The sequence below is a fragment of the Camelus ferus genome, chromosome 1 (assembly GCF_009834535.1).
Source record: "Camelus ferus isolate YT-003-E chromosome 1, BCGSAC_Cfer_1.0, whole genome shotgun sequence".
NCBI classification, from domain to species: Eukaryota; Metazoa; Chordata; class Mammalia; order Artiodactyla; family Camelidae; genus Camelus; species Camelus ferus.
The window spans coordinates 118386946-118402892 of NC_045696.1; the positions used below are offsets into that span (position 1 = coordinate 118386946).

The 15947-nt window shown below is 41.3% G+C and overlaps 1 protein-coding gene across 7 annotated transcripts in view; it reads left to right on the plus strand.

The window, feature by feature from the left end:
* The window catches only part of TBC1D5 (TBC1 domain family member 5), a 498574-nt gene that overhangs the window by 265262 nt on the left and 217365 nt on the right, over positions 1-15947 (plus strand). For all 7 annotated transcript variants that reach the window (XM_032488852.1, XM_032488869.1, XM_032488856.1 and 4 more), the window contains 4 exons: positions 3877-3985; positions 5427-5516; positions 5614-5688; positions 6792-6859. In XM_032488852.1, the coding sequence (XP_032344743.1) occupies positions 3877-3985; positions 5427-5516; positions 5614-5688; positions 6792-6859 (342 nt within the window). The remainder of the gene's footprint in view (positions 1-3876; positions 3986-5426; positions 5517-5613; positions 5689-6791; positions 6860-15947) is intronic.

Here is a 15947-nt window from a genome sequence, read left to right on the forward strand (position 1 = left end):
GTGCTTCCACAGCAGCCATGACTAATCCATTACATTGGCAGGGGAAATGAAGCAGCCAGTTTCTGCCTCTCCTTGCTTAGGTGCTGGTTTCCAGGGACTGGGTGCCTGCAGTGCAGATTAGTTGCCACTAGATGGCACTAGTGCCTTGTCAGCAGTTTTTACGACCCTGGTCTCTAACCTTTTTATTCCATTGGAGGCAGTTATGCACTCAAGTGTCCCCTGCGTTCTTAACCACTCTCAGTATTTGTTGACTTACCTTCTCAGCCCAACTGGTGAAAACTTATCTCTGTACCTTTGGCCTTAATGTTCAAAAACTGCAAATGTGAGGAAGATATAAAGTCGCATTCCTATCCGCCTTGTTGCCAGAGGCCATTTTTGTCCTTTGATGTGTGGACTATCATGTTCCCTCTAGTGCTGTCTCCATGTTATCCAGGAAGAGGCGTTTCCTAATTCTCCTTCCTTTTCACTCTTGACAACTTATATAATGTTTCTGGGCATCAGCTTTGTCATTCAGAAAGAGGGGTTAAAAATATACCCTCCCAGGAAAGGTGTTAGAGGAGTTAAAAGTGATTTACCTAAAATATTATATATATCATAAATGGATTTTTTTAGCATTTAAAAAGCATCATTGCTAGATTTTTGCTGTTGGAGCCTTTTTTCGTTGTTGTTCTGTAAGACAAAGTTTAGCAACTACCGTTCCTTTATTTTTGTTAATTAAACTGAAAAATTCCCCTACTGACTCCTCAATGCTTACTATTCTGTTCCCAGGCCTTTCCCTGAGTTCAGCAGTATAGTCCATGGTTCATATTTGTGATGGGAAAAAACTTTTATTTTGGTCCAGCTCCCCTCAAAGGGCTCAACTTTTCAACATTGTGTCCTCTGTGGACTGTTTAAACCTCTGATAGCTCAGTTTTGGGGGTGGCGTTTCAGTGCCTGTGGTGCAACTACGTGTCATTTTCTACACTGAGTTTTAGTAGGTAAAACACTATTTCTCCTCTTTGTACTACCACGGTGCTTTGCCTTTATCATCTTAATTGTTGGTTTACACTTTCATCTACCCTCTTTCCTGAATGCTTTTTTTTTTTTTTATTTCTTTGAGTGCTAAGCACAGAGTCGGCACTGAATAAATGTGTATTATGTTTACTCTGTATCACAGTTTGTTAATGAAACGCTATCCCGTAGAAGAGAAAGACAATTAATGGATTATCTTGTGGCCTCTGCGTTTCTCTGTTGTTAGAGCTCTCCATCACTTTGAGATGTTAGTCCTTAATTGGAACTATAAGCACCTAGGAATAAATTTAAATGATTGTGAATTTCAGAGATGAGGTTTCCATCCCACAAGCCTCAGTCTCCTTTTCTCTTTACCAACACTGTAATCAAGGTACAGGGTCTTATTTAAGCTAACAAATAATTATCCTTCATTACATAAGTGGAATGGAACTTGACCTTAAAAGGCTGCTTAACTTGACAAGATGGCGGTGGATCTCAGCACCAGCTGTGTCTGCTCTCACAGAGGCTTGGTGCCTGTGACCTGACGTTGAAGAGGCTGGGGGGTCATGGTCCCCTCCAGACTGCATGGCCTTGTCCCAGTTCTGATTCCATTTGAAATCTGCGCTTTGGTTCCCAGACCACAAGCTGTTTAAACATCCTCACGTTTTCTGAGACGTCCTCCTGTAATGGTGTCAGTACTCGTTTCTGGTCTGGTCTTCGAGGACTACTACAAAGTGGATAAAAACAAACCTGGACAATAGTGATGTGGGTAATCTGTGTGAAATTGTTGGGAAATGGATAATGTATTTAAAATACTATAGGTAATGCAGTTGGACTAAAGTGATTTTGTTTTAAACCAAGAATTCAGTGAGCATGTCTTTGAACCTGGAGTGGCTAAGAATCACTTATGCATGAAAATGATGGAAGGAGCATCAAGAGGAAATAAGTCTTAGGTTTCATCTAGACACAGAAAGCTTCAGTGTGTGAAAATCAAAATAATTGGGTTAAAAATACTGATACATGGCAGACAACAATGTGATGTCTTTAATTAATGAAAAACTCTCTTGGACCAGTAAGTCACACCAAAATAAGAGCAGTGTTATAAGTATTGTTAACAATAACATTAATATTTTTAATGTTAGACTATGTTGGGCACCCTTCTGCGGACTTTCCATGTGTTTTAAGTCTCATAATGATTATTTGAGGTTGATCCTGTTACTGTTCCATTTTACAGGTGAGGCAGCAGAGGCACAGAGAGGTTACGTAACTTGGCCATGCTCGTAGAGCTGGTAAAGTGTGTATTGTTCCTGCGCGCATGGCCATCTTTTTATCCCCGAGATGTGGCTCTGATGTCTGTTCTCAGACATCATATGATGCTTCAAAGAGGCGAGGCCCAAGAAAGGAAGTTTTTTTAAAAAAAAGAAAGTAACCCAAAAGCATGAAAAGTTTCAGTTCCATTAATGGTACAAACACAAGTAAAATAAAAATGAAATACTATTTTCTTTTATGAATAGGGTGGTGAAAAGAAGAAATTTTCAGAGTAGTGGCAGGAATTTATTCTTCCGGGATAGGGTTGGAGTGTGTGTCCCATGGGTCACCCTTAGCCACAGAGTCCCCAGCAGCAGGAGACCTGGTGTGGTTGGAGATCAGAGCTGCAGGGCTGAGGCTGGACGTCCTCCTGCTCGTGACATTAGGGATGTGCCATTGCCTTGGTCGCTCTTCTGGAAAACTCGAGGAGATGCAGCCCGCCTCACAGTCAGGGTGCTGAACTTGAGGTGAGCGGTTGGTTCTGATCCTGGCTCTCAGATCGCGTGGTGTCCAGCTGTCCTTCCCGAAAACGATCAGGGTCCGGCCAGTGACAATGCACATATTCAAAGAAGGATGATTGAGGGCTTTCGAGGCTTCCTTTTGAGTTAGTCTCTCTGAAGAGATTACCAGGGTTTAAGCTTTGATAAGAAATTGTAAGTTATAAGTTTACTGTGGCATTAGGACGTCTGAGAGAAATTTCATAAAGCCGGACTCAGTGGCCTGAACTATTGACAAACGATTCTTGATGTTTAGTTTGGTACAAGATACAGGGAATGTAGGTTTGCTTCCTTTATTCAAACTCGGTAAATGGTTTGGGACAATTAATTTCCAATTGTCTCCCAGCAGAGCAGATTGACTTGTATATTAATGAGGTACAGGTGTGAGGCCCCTGGTGCCTACATGCCTGGGAGGCAGGCTTCCATTGTTTCTCTACTCAGTCTTGGGTGTGCGAGGGACTCAAGCTTGCCTTTAACAGTTTTTGCAGTGAGGCTTTTTAATTTTTTGATTTTTTTTTCAGATTTGCCTGCACCTGCTAAAATTTCAAAACTGATCATGTAGAAAAATGTGGCAGAGAATTCAATAGTAAATAGTACGGAAAATTAAAGAAAGTCGTCTTCTATTATATGTAACTGCCCAGCCTTCCATTACAGAGAAATGAGTTCATTTAGACAGATATTTCACATGAGAAGTCAAGAGAATCTGTGGCACACTTTTTTTGTTGTGTATTTTTGGAGCAGGGATAGCTTTGTCAGTGGCTAAAGCAGTCATATACTTAGATTAATATTCATTTTTCTCTAGTTTATGCACGGAACTGCACTACCAGCCTTTTAGAGGAAAGGGACTAGCCTCCGTAGACATGATGAATTTCAGGAGCTGGCATAATTATAGCGATCTCCATATTCATTAAATCTACAGAAGAACTCTGTCCAAAAAGACAGCCAGGCGTTCAGAAACAGTACACAATTATTTATATACATCTTAAAAGTTGCATCTCTTAGACTTATTTAAAAGTAAATTGCTGTAGCACTCCTCTCCAAGCAGAATTGTAACAAAAGGATCCCGGTTTCTCACATCTAGGAAGGAATGGGAGGAACTCTTCGTAAACAACAACTACTTGGCAACAATACGGCAGAAGGGGATTAATGGGCAGCTGAGAAGCAGCAGGTTCCGCAGCATTTGCTGGAAGGTAAGCAGGAAATACTTATTTACAGCTCGTGGCCGCAGCATATCAGCACATCACCTGATGCCCTGGAAGATCAGCCATGCGGGGACCACGGAGTTTTCCAGGAGACCTCACTCCACCCGTGTTTATCTTTCCCGGGATGTTTGCTGCTAAGGTTGAACCGCCTGGGGAACTGGTGACGGTTGATGGAGCCCCTTGAGATTAACAGTCTTCTCGTCTCAGTTGATGGCCCGGGACTCAAAGCAATCCCTTCAGTTTCCCCAGAGGCGTTTGCAGAAATTCTTGGAGCTGAGTAGGAGCTGGAGGGCGAGGGTTTCAGATTCCTATTGTCTCTGGTGCCTCGCTTAGTCATCCTCCCGCTCCTCTTCATCAGTAGCAGCTGGAAAAGATTTCTCAGCTATGTTACTGGAAAGTACGTGAAGGGGGGCAGGCTGAAGAAGTGGAAGGAAATGAGGCGGGTCTCCTTCCCGAGCAGGCCGTCAGCACCACGCGCGGGATGATCTGCAGTATCTTTCCTCGCTTGGACACATGTGCCTTTTTGTTCTCTCAAAATGAATTAGTTTAGATTCAGACTCATTTTTAAAATGACTTCTATTGAAAGTTTTTTAGGGCTTATCTGCATAAATTGAGCATACGGAGCCTGCAAGTAAAGACAGTCAGGAACACATAATGTATTAGACAGTTTTAAATTTAATAATTTAGATTTAATAATTAAAATACATTTTTCTTCTCTGAGATGCAGGCAGTAAAGGCAGGGGACGTGCTGCTGGAGTGGCTGTGTCCCAGGGCGCCTGCCCCGCCCCCGGCTCCTTGTTGTTTAACTTTGTCTCCTTCCTTTGCTAAAAATAAACACAAATCCAGATTTATTTTAATGTTGTATTAAACTAAATTAAATCAAATTTGTCTTTTTAAGAATGCTCGTTATTTTCATAAGCTGATTGCTGGTTGTAAATTACATTTTCTGCGGTAAAAGGAATGACTTCACTTCTCAGGCTGTGTCCTCAGATTGTTCTTTTCTGTCCTTTACCTGCTTCTTTGAAGACAAATCTTCAACCTCGAAATTACAGATTGGACCTTGTGCCTGTTTATACACCTCATCACCCTCATTAATAGAAGAATGTAAAATAGGATTGTACTTGAACCTCAATGAATGTCTCTTGTTCATTTTTAATTAAGTCTGGAGGGAAGGTTGATCCCATTTTTGTGGTATAACTTTTGGGATTTTGTTGTTTGGCCTTTCTTCAGTTTTTGTTTTGTCCAAATGTGTATGTTTCTTAAATACCCCCAAATACAGTGTGTTGCAAATGGGAATGATGATGTGAGTATGCAATGCCATGAATAGGAGTATCATGAGTATTTTCCATTCTCAGGTGATTCTGTTTGGTATAGTTTCACATTTTACTTCTTAAAATTTTTATAAAAAAAAATTTTTTTTTTTGGACAGCTCTTTCTTTGTGTTCTTCCTCAAGATAAAAGTCAGTGGGTAAGCAGAATTCAAGAATTAAGAGCATGGTATAGCAACGTGAAAGAAATCGTAAGTTGTACTTTGATGACTGTAATGTTTTCTTATGTATACTTAAAGTCGTGCAGCCTCTGATCTGTGTGTGTTTTCTTCTTCCTTTCTTCCGCAGCACATCACAAACCCGAGGAAGGTCGTCGGCCAGCAAGACTTGATGATCAATAACCCCCTGTCGCAGGACGAAGGGGTACAGTGTGTCTTCATTCATATCTCAGCCTCTTTTCCCACAAGAGTGCTTCTGAGTCTCGCTATCGGTCACCGTGAACGCAGTGTTATTTCATACCAATTATTATCACTTTTTTACCCCACAAGTTATACCACCCAAAGCCAGGTGGAAATTTCCCCATGCTGTGTAGGTGCAGTGCTGTAGGAAGTTGATGATCTGTTTCTGTGGGACATGAGGCCGGGAGAGGCCCCAGGGCCTGTAAGCACTGAGGGTCAAGTGCAGGGGCACGAGGTGGGGCTAGAACTGCTCATCAGGGTCCCAGTGAGGACAGCCTCACTCCACGACAGGAAGAGAGGGCTCCATTTGGTAGGGCTAGCTCACACGAGGGAAAGTAACTGTCTGATGTGAATCTGTGAACAAGTTTTTAAAGAGCACGACAAAGACCAGGCCCATCTCTGCTCGTGTTCCAGTGAAGGCAGGAACGCTGACTACGCACCGGTACCATGTGCCTTCTTCAGTGCTGCTCGAATTCCTGTTTCCGTGCTAACAGTTTTTTTCTCCAGCTCGTGTATAACATCAGCGTTTCTTTTTCCTGATACTTATAACTATATGATATAGTCTACAGTATTGCTTCATGAAACATTAAGTACTTTTTAAAACTTTATTTACATTCACATTTTTAAAAGTACATGAAAATCTCTTCAGTTATCAAACCAAAGCTTTGTAGAAAACATCACGTTTCTTTTTAGTGCGCTGGCAGTTCGGGTCAGGTTCCAGTTGGGCCCAGCTGGCCTGTGGCCCTCCTCTGCTCCAGGCGGCCCTGTGTGTGGTGGGGCAGCCGCAGGCGCAGAGCAGGGAGAGCACCGTTCATGTTACACAGGCAGTAGAAAGTTTTAAGTATGTGTATGGTAACAGCACTGGAAAATTGATGTTAGAATAAGGATGTGTTTCTGAGATTAAAGTAGATTTTAATAAATACTTTTCCAGCTTCAGGTTTCCAATCTGCAATGTGAAGTCATAAGTCAGAGAAGGATAAATTTAACCATTTAAATTATTAAATTGAGATCATTAAAGTCAAGCAAAGGTGAGATATTATTTTAAATAGGTTGTTTTCCTTATTTCAGAGTCTCTGGAACAAATTCTTCCAGGATAAAGAACTTCGGTCGATGATTGAACAAGATGTTAAAAGAACGTATGTAGAACTATTTACAAGTTACTTTCAGTAATTCCAGTTGGTGTTACGTCTTCGTAGTTTTAGCAAAATACAGCTTTATAGCGGAGCCTTAACTGAATGCAGTGTTCTTGTGTTAATGACATTTATTTTGGCCAAATTTTGATAATAATTACTTTCTATTCCCAAAGTATATATTTTTGCGTTCCCTTTTTCAAAATAAATAATTATATTTATAATATTGATAATATTAAAGTAATATGTAAATACTTAAATATTTAAATCAGTTTTTCAATTTCCAGCAATTATTTGAAGTCATGTGCTTCTGATTAAGGTTATATTATGTAGTTCTAATACTGGTTTTGCTAGAAAAAATCATCCTTTGCTTTACACTTTGGAATCCATTTCTAACCAAATTACTTTCTAAATGACAGCTATTATTTTCACCCCCTTATTTCTCTTCCTCTTGAAGCCATTTAGGCTTGTAAACAACTCAGACTACTAAGTATTTTCCATATGAAGATTAGGTTCTTGTTTAGCACATAGTTAATGTCTGTAACCTTTATGTGTCGGGCCTCTTCTTTCTGGGTCACGTAGGGAGAAGTACATGGAAGTTGTGTAGGAAGACCCTTGAGTAAGTTCTAGCAACATACACTGTAACCCCGGGCAAGTTAATTTCAAGGAACGTCTTTCCCCCTTAGATGTCCTTTTCTGTAAAACGAGGATGACAGTAACCACCTCACAGGACTGTTACAGATTAATGAGTGTATGTTGTGACAGTAGTACATTAGATGTGTTTATCCTTTATACTGCAGACTCCGTAACTGCAGTACATTTAAACTGAGCACTGAGATCCAGGATGAGCCGTGCAGAGTCCTGTCTCTCCAGTGCCTTCTTACAGGTCCTTCTGCCTGTCTGCCCCACTCCTGGTTCAGCTCCTCTGATCTGGTACCACGTTGGGGCCCCAGCTCTCTGGCATTCACCTCTTTCCAGGTCCCAAACAGAATAAGCAGGTGACATGGACCGTTAAAAGGTTATATTACATATTTAACAAATGAAATTTTTTATTTTAAAATGGGACTAATTCAGTGGAATCCTGGGTTCACAGAACTGCAAAACCGTAGACAACTGGCAGTGGGAGTGGGTTGGTGGGGGACGTGGGAGGAGTGGAGTCATTTCAATGAGCTTGAGTTATTCTGCTAACCCAGGACTAACCAGCTGTTGGGAAGCTGCCCTCCGGTGCCAGAGCTCAGGGACTGCCTGAGCTCTAGTAGATGGTTTCAGAGAGCAGAATGCCATTGTGTTGGCTCACAGAAGGCCTCAATACAGATTTGTTGACTAAAACAAAAGAACGAATTTCCTCACCAGTCATTTAAGTAACTGGGTGATGAGTGGCAGTAAAATGGGCCTCATAAAAGCAAAATGCACAGTGCATACTGCTAACCAAGCAGTAAAGGAATCGCTTGTACAGAATGCTAGGCGGTCACCTTAGGAAACTTGACAGCTTCAGTTGGAAGTGGCTAACAGAAGGGTCTTCACCACCATTGCTCTGCTGTCAGGTGGAAGTGGAGGTACCTGCCACTGGGGTAGAGTCACACATGAGGGCCACGTGGACCAGACTGGCCAAAAGAAACAGCAAACAAGGGAGGAGATGGCAGAAGTCAAATAGACCAGACAGACCAGACAGGAAGCGGTGCTGGGAGCCTCTTCACCGTTTTGGTTACTTAGCACAAACGTTTCTGCTCTGCTGCGTGAGAAAGTGCTATTTCTCGAAAGCTGTTTTCTTCTGTTTGGTTTTATATCCCCTATGTAGTTTTCCTATAAAAAGTACATGTGTGTATAACACACATGCATTTGTTTCCTTATAATTTGTCTCCACTGGTGCATTTTAACTAAGTTGGCAAATCGGAGATCCAGGGAAGGCTGCTGGGAGGCCCTCTGGTCCGACGTGGGGAGGTTGCATCTCTCCTTCCCCAGAAGGCTGTCCGTGGCTCTCTCCACACCTAGTCAGTCTCCCTGCCATCTCTGCATCAACTTGGTGGCAGGTCACTTAGCCCGTCAGGTAAGGCTGTCAGTCTTATTTTAAAGCCACCAAATTGCCTAATAATAAAAGCTGAATAGCTTGAGTAATTTTACGACTTTAGACAATACACTCTCTTTGTGAAGCATCGCATGATCTAAATCCGTACTTTGCAGTCCAGTCTGGACAGCAGCTCACAGTGAATGTTGTACAGGGTCCCTCGCTCACTGGCATCTGTGAGAGATCTGGTTATTTTACTGAATGTCTGCTGCGTTTCAGGCCTCTCCTTTGCATTGGAGAACTGAGTGATGGGTAGGACAGACAAGGCCCTGCTCTCCCAGGGTGTACATTTAGTGGCCGAGCAGTGGGAGAGGGAGATAGGAAGCACGTGGAGATAAAGAGGGTGCTGACTGCCGTGAAGGAGTAGAGCAGGGTAATAGGACAGCTAGAGGGTGGCTGCCGGAGGAGCGGTGGCCAGAAACGGCATCTCTCAGAAGGTGACAATTGAGCTGAGATGTGAAAAATTATAAAAGCCCACGTGAAGAGGTAGGGGAAGAACGTTCCAGGCCGAGGGGACAGCTGGTGCCATGTCCACAGTGAAAACGAGCTCAGTATTTAGAGGAACAAGAGGAAAGCAGGTGATTTCAGTGGAGAAACCTGAAGAAGCGTGTGCTGGACAGGCAGCCCGGCGGACCATCAGTGAGGAGGGTGGATTTGTTCCCGCTGCAGTGGGGAGCCACTGGGGGATACTGAGTGTGACACCTAAGAAGAAATGTGCTGGGGTGAAGGCGGAAGTGAGGATGGCAGCTGGAAGAGCACCTTGGCGTCTGTCTCTGTGCTCCAGGTTCAGGAGTGTTAGTGACTGGGACAGGACGGATGGGAGCAGATGAGTTGAGGACATAAATTTTTTATGAGTTTGAGATTTGCAACTGTTAACCACTATATGTAAAAATAGATAAAAATCAAATTTCCTCTGTATAGTGCAGGGAACTATATTCAATATCTTGTAATAACCGCTAATGAAAAAGACTATGAAAAGGATCATATGTATGTATATGCGTGACTGGGTCTGTACACCAGAAATTGACACATCGTAACTGACTGTACTTCAGTTTTTTAAAAATAGGGGATCGTTATTTGTAGCTTTCTCACATTCATCAGTTCTCTTCCATTTTTACTGCTGTTTCAAGTCCTCTTTACCTCTTACCTAGAGTTGCTTACTTGTTTAATTGTTTTCTTTGGATCTGTTCACTCTCTTCCAGTCCAATCCGTGTGTTATCACCCTGTTTCCGCAAAGCACATTTCTCATCGTGCTTCTTGCCTGATCGCAGACCTCCTGTGACTGGTTTTGCAGAGGCTGTCCTTGCCCAGACTCCCTAACACACAGAGCTCCCTGTTAGGGCTCCCCACTTACCTTGCTGTTACTGATTTCAGGTTTCATTTCTTGTGGTCTGAGAGCAGACACTGTGTGATTTCTGTTCTTTCGGATTTGTTAAGGTGTGTTTTATGGTCCAGAATGGGCTATCTCTCTGTGTTCCCGTGAGCTGGAGCCCATTTAACCTGCTGCTGTTGAGTGAAGTAGTCCATGGCTGTCAGTTACAGCCAGCTGATGGTTGATGGTGTGGAGTGCAGCCATGTCCTTCTGATTATCTGCCTGCCCAGTCTGTCCGTTTCTGCTAGAGGGGTGTTGAATTGCCAGCCATGATAGTGGATTCTTTTGTTTCTCTGCAGTTTCACTGGGTTTTGCCTCACATAGTGTGATGCTCTGTTGTTAGGTGCATGCGTGTTAACATGGTATACTGTTCTCTATCTCTTCACTTTCAATCTACATGTGTCTATATTTAAAGTGGGTTTCTTGTAGGCAACATACAGTTGGGTCTTGTTTGTTGATCCACTCTGACAATGTCTGTCTTTTCACTGGTGCATTTAGGTGATCTGCACTGGTGCTCAAAATGATTATTGACACAGTTGGATTATTATCGGTCTTATTTGTCACTGTTTTCTGTTACCCTTGTTCTTTGTTCTTATCTTTGTCTTCCACTCTTTTTCTGCCTTTTATACTTATAATTAGGCATTTTAGATCATTCCATTTTCTCTCCTTTCTCAGAATATTGGTTATACTTCTTTTATTTTTTTTTAAAGTTACCCTAGATTTTACAATATACATTTTAGCAATTCCACTTTCAAATAACACTATACTGCTTCACAGATAGTGTCAGTACCTTATAATAAGTAACAAAAGTAGTTCTGATTCCTCCCTGGGGTCCCGTGTATCATTTCTGTCATTCGTTTCATTTACACATAAGCATATAAATACACATGTATGTATGTATATTTACACACGCGTAAGCATTGGTTGAATACATTGTTGGTATTATTATTGTAAACAAATCATTATCTGTTGTATAAGTTAAGAGTAAGAAAAATAAAAGGTTTTATTTCATTTTTATTCCTTCTTATGCCTTTCTTTATGTAGATCAGGGTCAAAAATTATTTTCCTTTTCTCTAAAGAACTTTTTAAGTAATTTTTTAGGAGGCAAGCCTACAGACAAACTCTCAATTTTTGCTTGTCTGAGAATGTCTCTATTTTTCCTTCACTTTTGATGGATAATTTTGCAGGGTACAGAATTCTAGGTTGGTGAGTTTTTCCCTCTCAACATTTTAAATGTTTCACTTCACACTCTTCTGTTTTGCATGGCTTCTGAGGATAAGTTTGATGTAATTCTTACCTTTGTTCTTATATAGGTAAGTTGTTTTTTTTTTCTCCTTTAAGGACTTCATCTTTGATTTTCTGCAGTTTGGAAATGGTATGCCTAGATGTGGTTCTTTGCACGTTTATCCTGCTTGGTTCTCTGAGCTTAACAGTTCTGTGGTTTGGTGACTGACATTAATTTGGAGAATTTCTCCATCATTATTGTTCCAGATATTTTGCCTGTTCCTTTCTTTCTTCCCCTTCTGATATTCCCAGTATATGCATGTTATTTATACCTTTTGTAGTTGTCCGTAGTTCTTGGATTTTTGGTCTGTTTTTTTCAGGCTTCGTTCTCTTTGTTTTTTAGTTTTCAAGGATCCTATCACTCTGTCCTTTAGCTCAGATTCTTTCCTTAGCTGTCCAGTCTGCTAATAAGCCCATCAAAGGTATTCTTCATTTCTGTTACAGTATTTTTTATCTCTAAAATTTCTTTTTGTTTCTTTCTTAGGATTTCCATCTTTTGCCTACATTGCCCATCTGTTCTTATGTGCTGTCTGCTTTATCCATTAGCGCCTTTAGCATATTAATCATAGTGGTTTTAAATTCCTGATTTCATAATTTCAACATCTTTGCCTTCTTTCGTTCTGATGCTTGCTCTGTCTCTTCAAATTGTTCTTTTTGCCTTTTGGTATGCCTTGTGATTTTTGTTGTTGTTGTTTTGGGTGTTTTGTCTGTTTGTTTTTATGATAGCCAGACAGGATGTACTGGTTAAAAGAAACTGCAGTAAACAGGCCATTGGTGACATGGTGATAAGGAGAGAAGTGTTCTTTAGACATAGGGTCAGTGTTTCAGCGAGCCTGTGCCTCTGGACTGTGCCCTTCACAAGTGTCTCTCACATCTCCCTCCCCCACTTAGATGGGACAGGCCAGCAAGAGTAGGTTGGAGTTGAGATTTCCCTTCGCCCAGGTCATTTGGGTCTGACAGTATCCCAGCAGGTTAGGCTCTGGCTAACTAGCTTTCCCTGCAGGCAGGCCTTGCTACGAAGAAGATGAGGGGATTTTTCTCTGATATTTACTGTGGGGACCTGGTTGAGCTCCTGGAAGTCAGTCTCATAATATTGGGGGCCTCCGTGTGACTGGGCTTCCCTGGAGTGTGTACCTCTCAGTTGTCCAATGAGCTTCCAGCAGTCTGTCCATTCCAGTTCCAGTTCTCTTTCCACTGCACTGGCTCTGCCAGCGGTTTTGCTAGTTAGTCTTCTCTCTGCTGGATTGTCACTCCCTGTACTTGCCTGTCTGCCTCTCCTGTCTTGGGGGCAGCAGTTTGTCTGTGTCCTCCCTTCTCTTATGGGCCCAAGAAGAGGGTTTGATTCTTCAGTCTGCTCTGCTTTTTACTTAAGCTGGAGTAGTGACGTTCCAGCTGTTTATATGCAGAACCAGCAGCCTGAAGTCCTTCCCCAGTTTGCTGTCAGACCTCTCCTCTTCTGGAATGCGGCTTCCCCTGTTGCCGCGTGTCGAATTCCTGATAGCTCCCCCTTCAAGGCTGAGTTTATCACCACTCTGTTGAGGAAGCATGTTCCAGTCTTTACAATTGGAAATATGTGTCTATGCCATGTTCCAGGGGCATTTTCTTAATAACTTTTTGATGGTATTACTTAAGTTTGTTTGGTCTTACATTTATTTAGACCTACCAAGTGTGTTCAGTCTGCCAGTGTAGTCAGTACATTTATATTAATTTCCTTGTCACTGCAGATGGTAAGATAAATATGATGTGGGCCCTGAAGAAGCTCAGAGTTTAATAAAGAAAGCGGGCAAAAAAAGTTACAGTGGAAGATTATGGCTCTGTGATCGAGTACTTCCAGGAGCTCTGGTGTGAGCCCAGGTCTCATCTTTCAGACCTGATGGTCAGCCCGTGGCGGGCAGGGACCCAACCTTGTTTTTGTCTCACTGCAGAGTCCAGGTGATGCTTAATAAATGCTCACCAATGGTGACTCTTATCACTGCTGGTCAGTATTGTTCACTTTCAGTAATAGCAGTCTCTCACACTTTGAATCTTCAGAGACATCAGCACATGAAAAATATTATTGTCAGCCTCCTAGCCTGAGTTTAAACAAGATAATTTCATCTCATAATCTGTTGCCATCATCATCGAATTTATTTGATCTGTATTAAATATTATCTCCTATTTCAACTAATTTTAATATCCTTTTATTCTGCTAACCAGTTTTTGCCTCAAAGGGTTTTGTATTCGTTTCAATTAATTGTTCCTGATCTCAACCTAATGAGGTTGTTACGGTTCTCATTTTTATTACCAGAAAAAAAACACCAAAAATGGATAATCAAAGGTAAATCAGGAAGCATCCAGTTTACAGCATTTCTAATTCAGAGGGTGAATCGTCCCTTCTGCACCGACTTTGCCCTGCTTCAAAGACTGCGACATTTAGTGAAAGTCAGTATTATTTTAAATGATGGGAGATGCGGAGTTCAGAATAAAATATCATTTCTATATTAGATACCAAAGAAGTCTGTTATTTGGTCTATCAAGGTCTATTCTAAAAGTGTATTTATAGCGTCTGTAATATCATTTGCAAATTAACATATTTATAACCTATTGCCAAAGAGCATCATCTTTTCTTCAAATGCGTTCTCCCCTCTCTTGAATCAGATGATTAAAATTCTTTCACTTACTTTTATCATTGTCGCTGTGAGTGTATTTAAAAGTAGACCTGACTGCCTACTGGGTATGCTGGTTGTTGTCTTCAGTTTCTAGTCTTTCATGTTTCTGGTGACTGTAGGATTATCGCGGGCAGCACTCCAGGCAGCTCACTCATCAGTTAATTCCATTCTCCGTGATTTGGTTAGATCTTTAAAGATCCAACTTTTTCATCGGATGCTTCCTTTTTTTATTGTTCCCCTGTGGGCCAAGCTTTAGAGGTAATCTGTTTAAGCAAACTTTGTTCCCCTGATTTTTTTATCTTATCATTTGATATTTTTTGGAGTCATTAATAACTGCCAGAATTTTCTCTTTAAAACTGTAGGTATGTGCTGTCCAGTTTGGTAGCCACCAGGCACATGCGGCTATTTAAATTTAAATTAATTTAGATTAAATAAAATAAAATAAGTCTTCATAAGCTGCATCTCAAGTGCTAATGGCTACTATATAGGAAAGCACAGATGCAGAGCATTTCTAGCATCATAGGAAGTTCTGTTGGACAGTTGGTGCTGTGTAAATAATTTCATTGTTATATTTTTGTATAGTATGTGATAGGAATGTCTGCATTTTATTTTTTATTCATAGTGAACTTTTAGATATGGCCTATGCTAAAAATTTACTTTTATTTCCTTTCTGTCTCCCTAAGAAACCTCCATGAAGTTTTATAGTATATATCTGATTTTTTGGGGTCAAATTTAGTTCTTACGCTACATTGTAGTGGGCAGCTTGAAATCAGAACACTTTGACAATGTTTTCTATAGTAATGATATACAAAAGTGATTTTATAGGTTAACTTGTTGGTTTTTTTCTTTCTTATTTAAAGTTCATCTTCTCCCCTGTTCCCATTTTGGGAGAAACACCACCAGTACCCTGGTCCAACATTGACTGTCACACTCACAGAGTGAAGATATCCTAAATGTTGATATCTTTTTATACAGTTTCCTCCAAGCCCATTTTTTACTTAAATAAAAACCGAATTCCTCAGGGAAAGAAGATCTTACAAGCAGTTTCGGAGCAGAATTGATTTTGGTGTGTGTTAATGCAGACAATCTGCCCAGTGTTAAAATGTTAAAAGGAAAAAACAACACACAAGCTGCCATGTTCGTGTGATCACACCAAAATAGCAGCTTGTATTTATATTTTCAGTCTCCTCGAGGTGGACTGCAGGCACACACGAGCGAGTGGCTGTGCTTGGTGCTGTGTTGTGATTTTATTTCACGCAGGCAGAGTACACGCTTGTGCGCGCGCGGCCAGCCCTCGCATATGCACGTCTTCACAGCCGAGAAGGCGACAAGGACAACACAAGCCGCTCTCTAGGAGCTGTCGGCAACCTGGGTGTGTGTCTCTTAAATATTAAAGAGAGGAGACACAGATCCTTAGGAACACAGGGACCAGTGCTGTCAGACGGCCTGTAGTCCTTCCTCATTTGATAACATTTAGAGTAGAAACAAAATATTTGGTTATTACGGTTGTGTATATATATTTATTTAGAAATACGTATTTTCCAGTACTGCTCATGTTTTTAACATGTGTTTTTCTCATTTCTGTTCCATTGAAGCTGCAGATCCTTACCACACATTTGTTCCAATTTATGGGATATTTTTAAACTTGAAAACAATTTCGGAGTATGTGAGTGAAAATATAGGTGTGCTTGCCTCAGCCGTGGTGCCTGGATTAGTGTCCGGGCG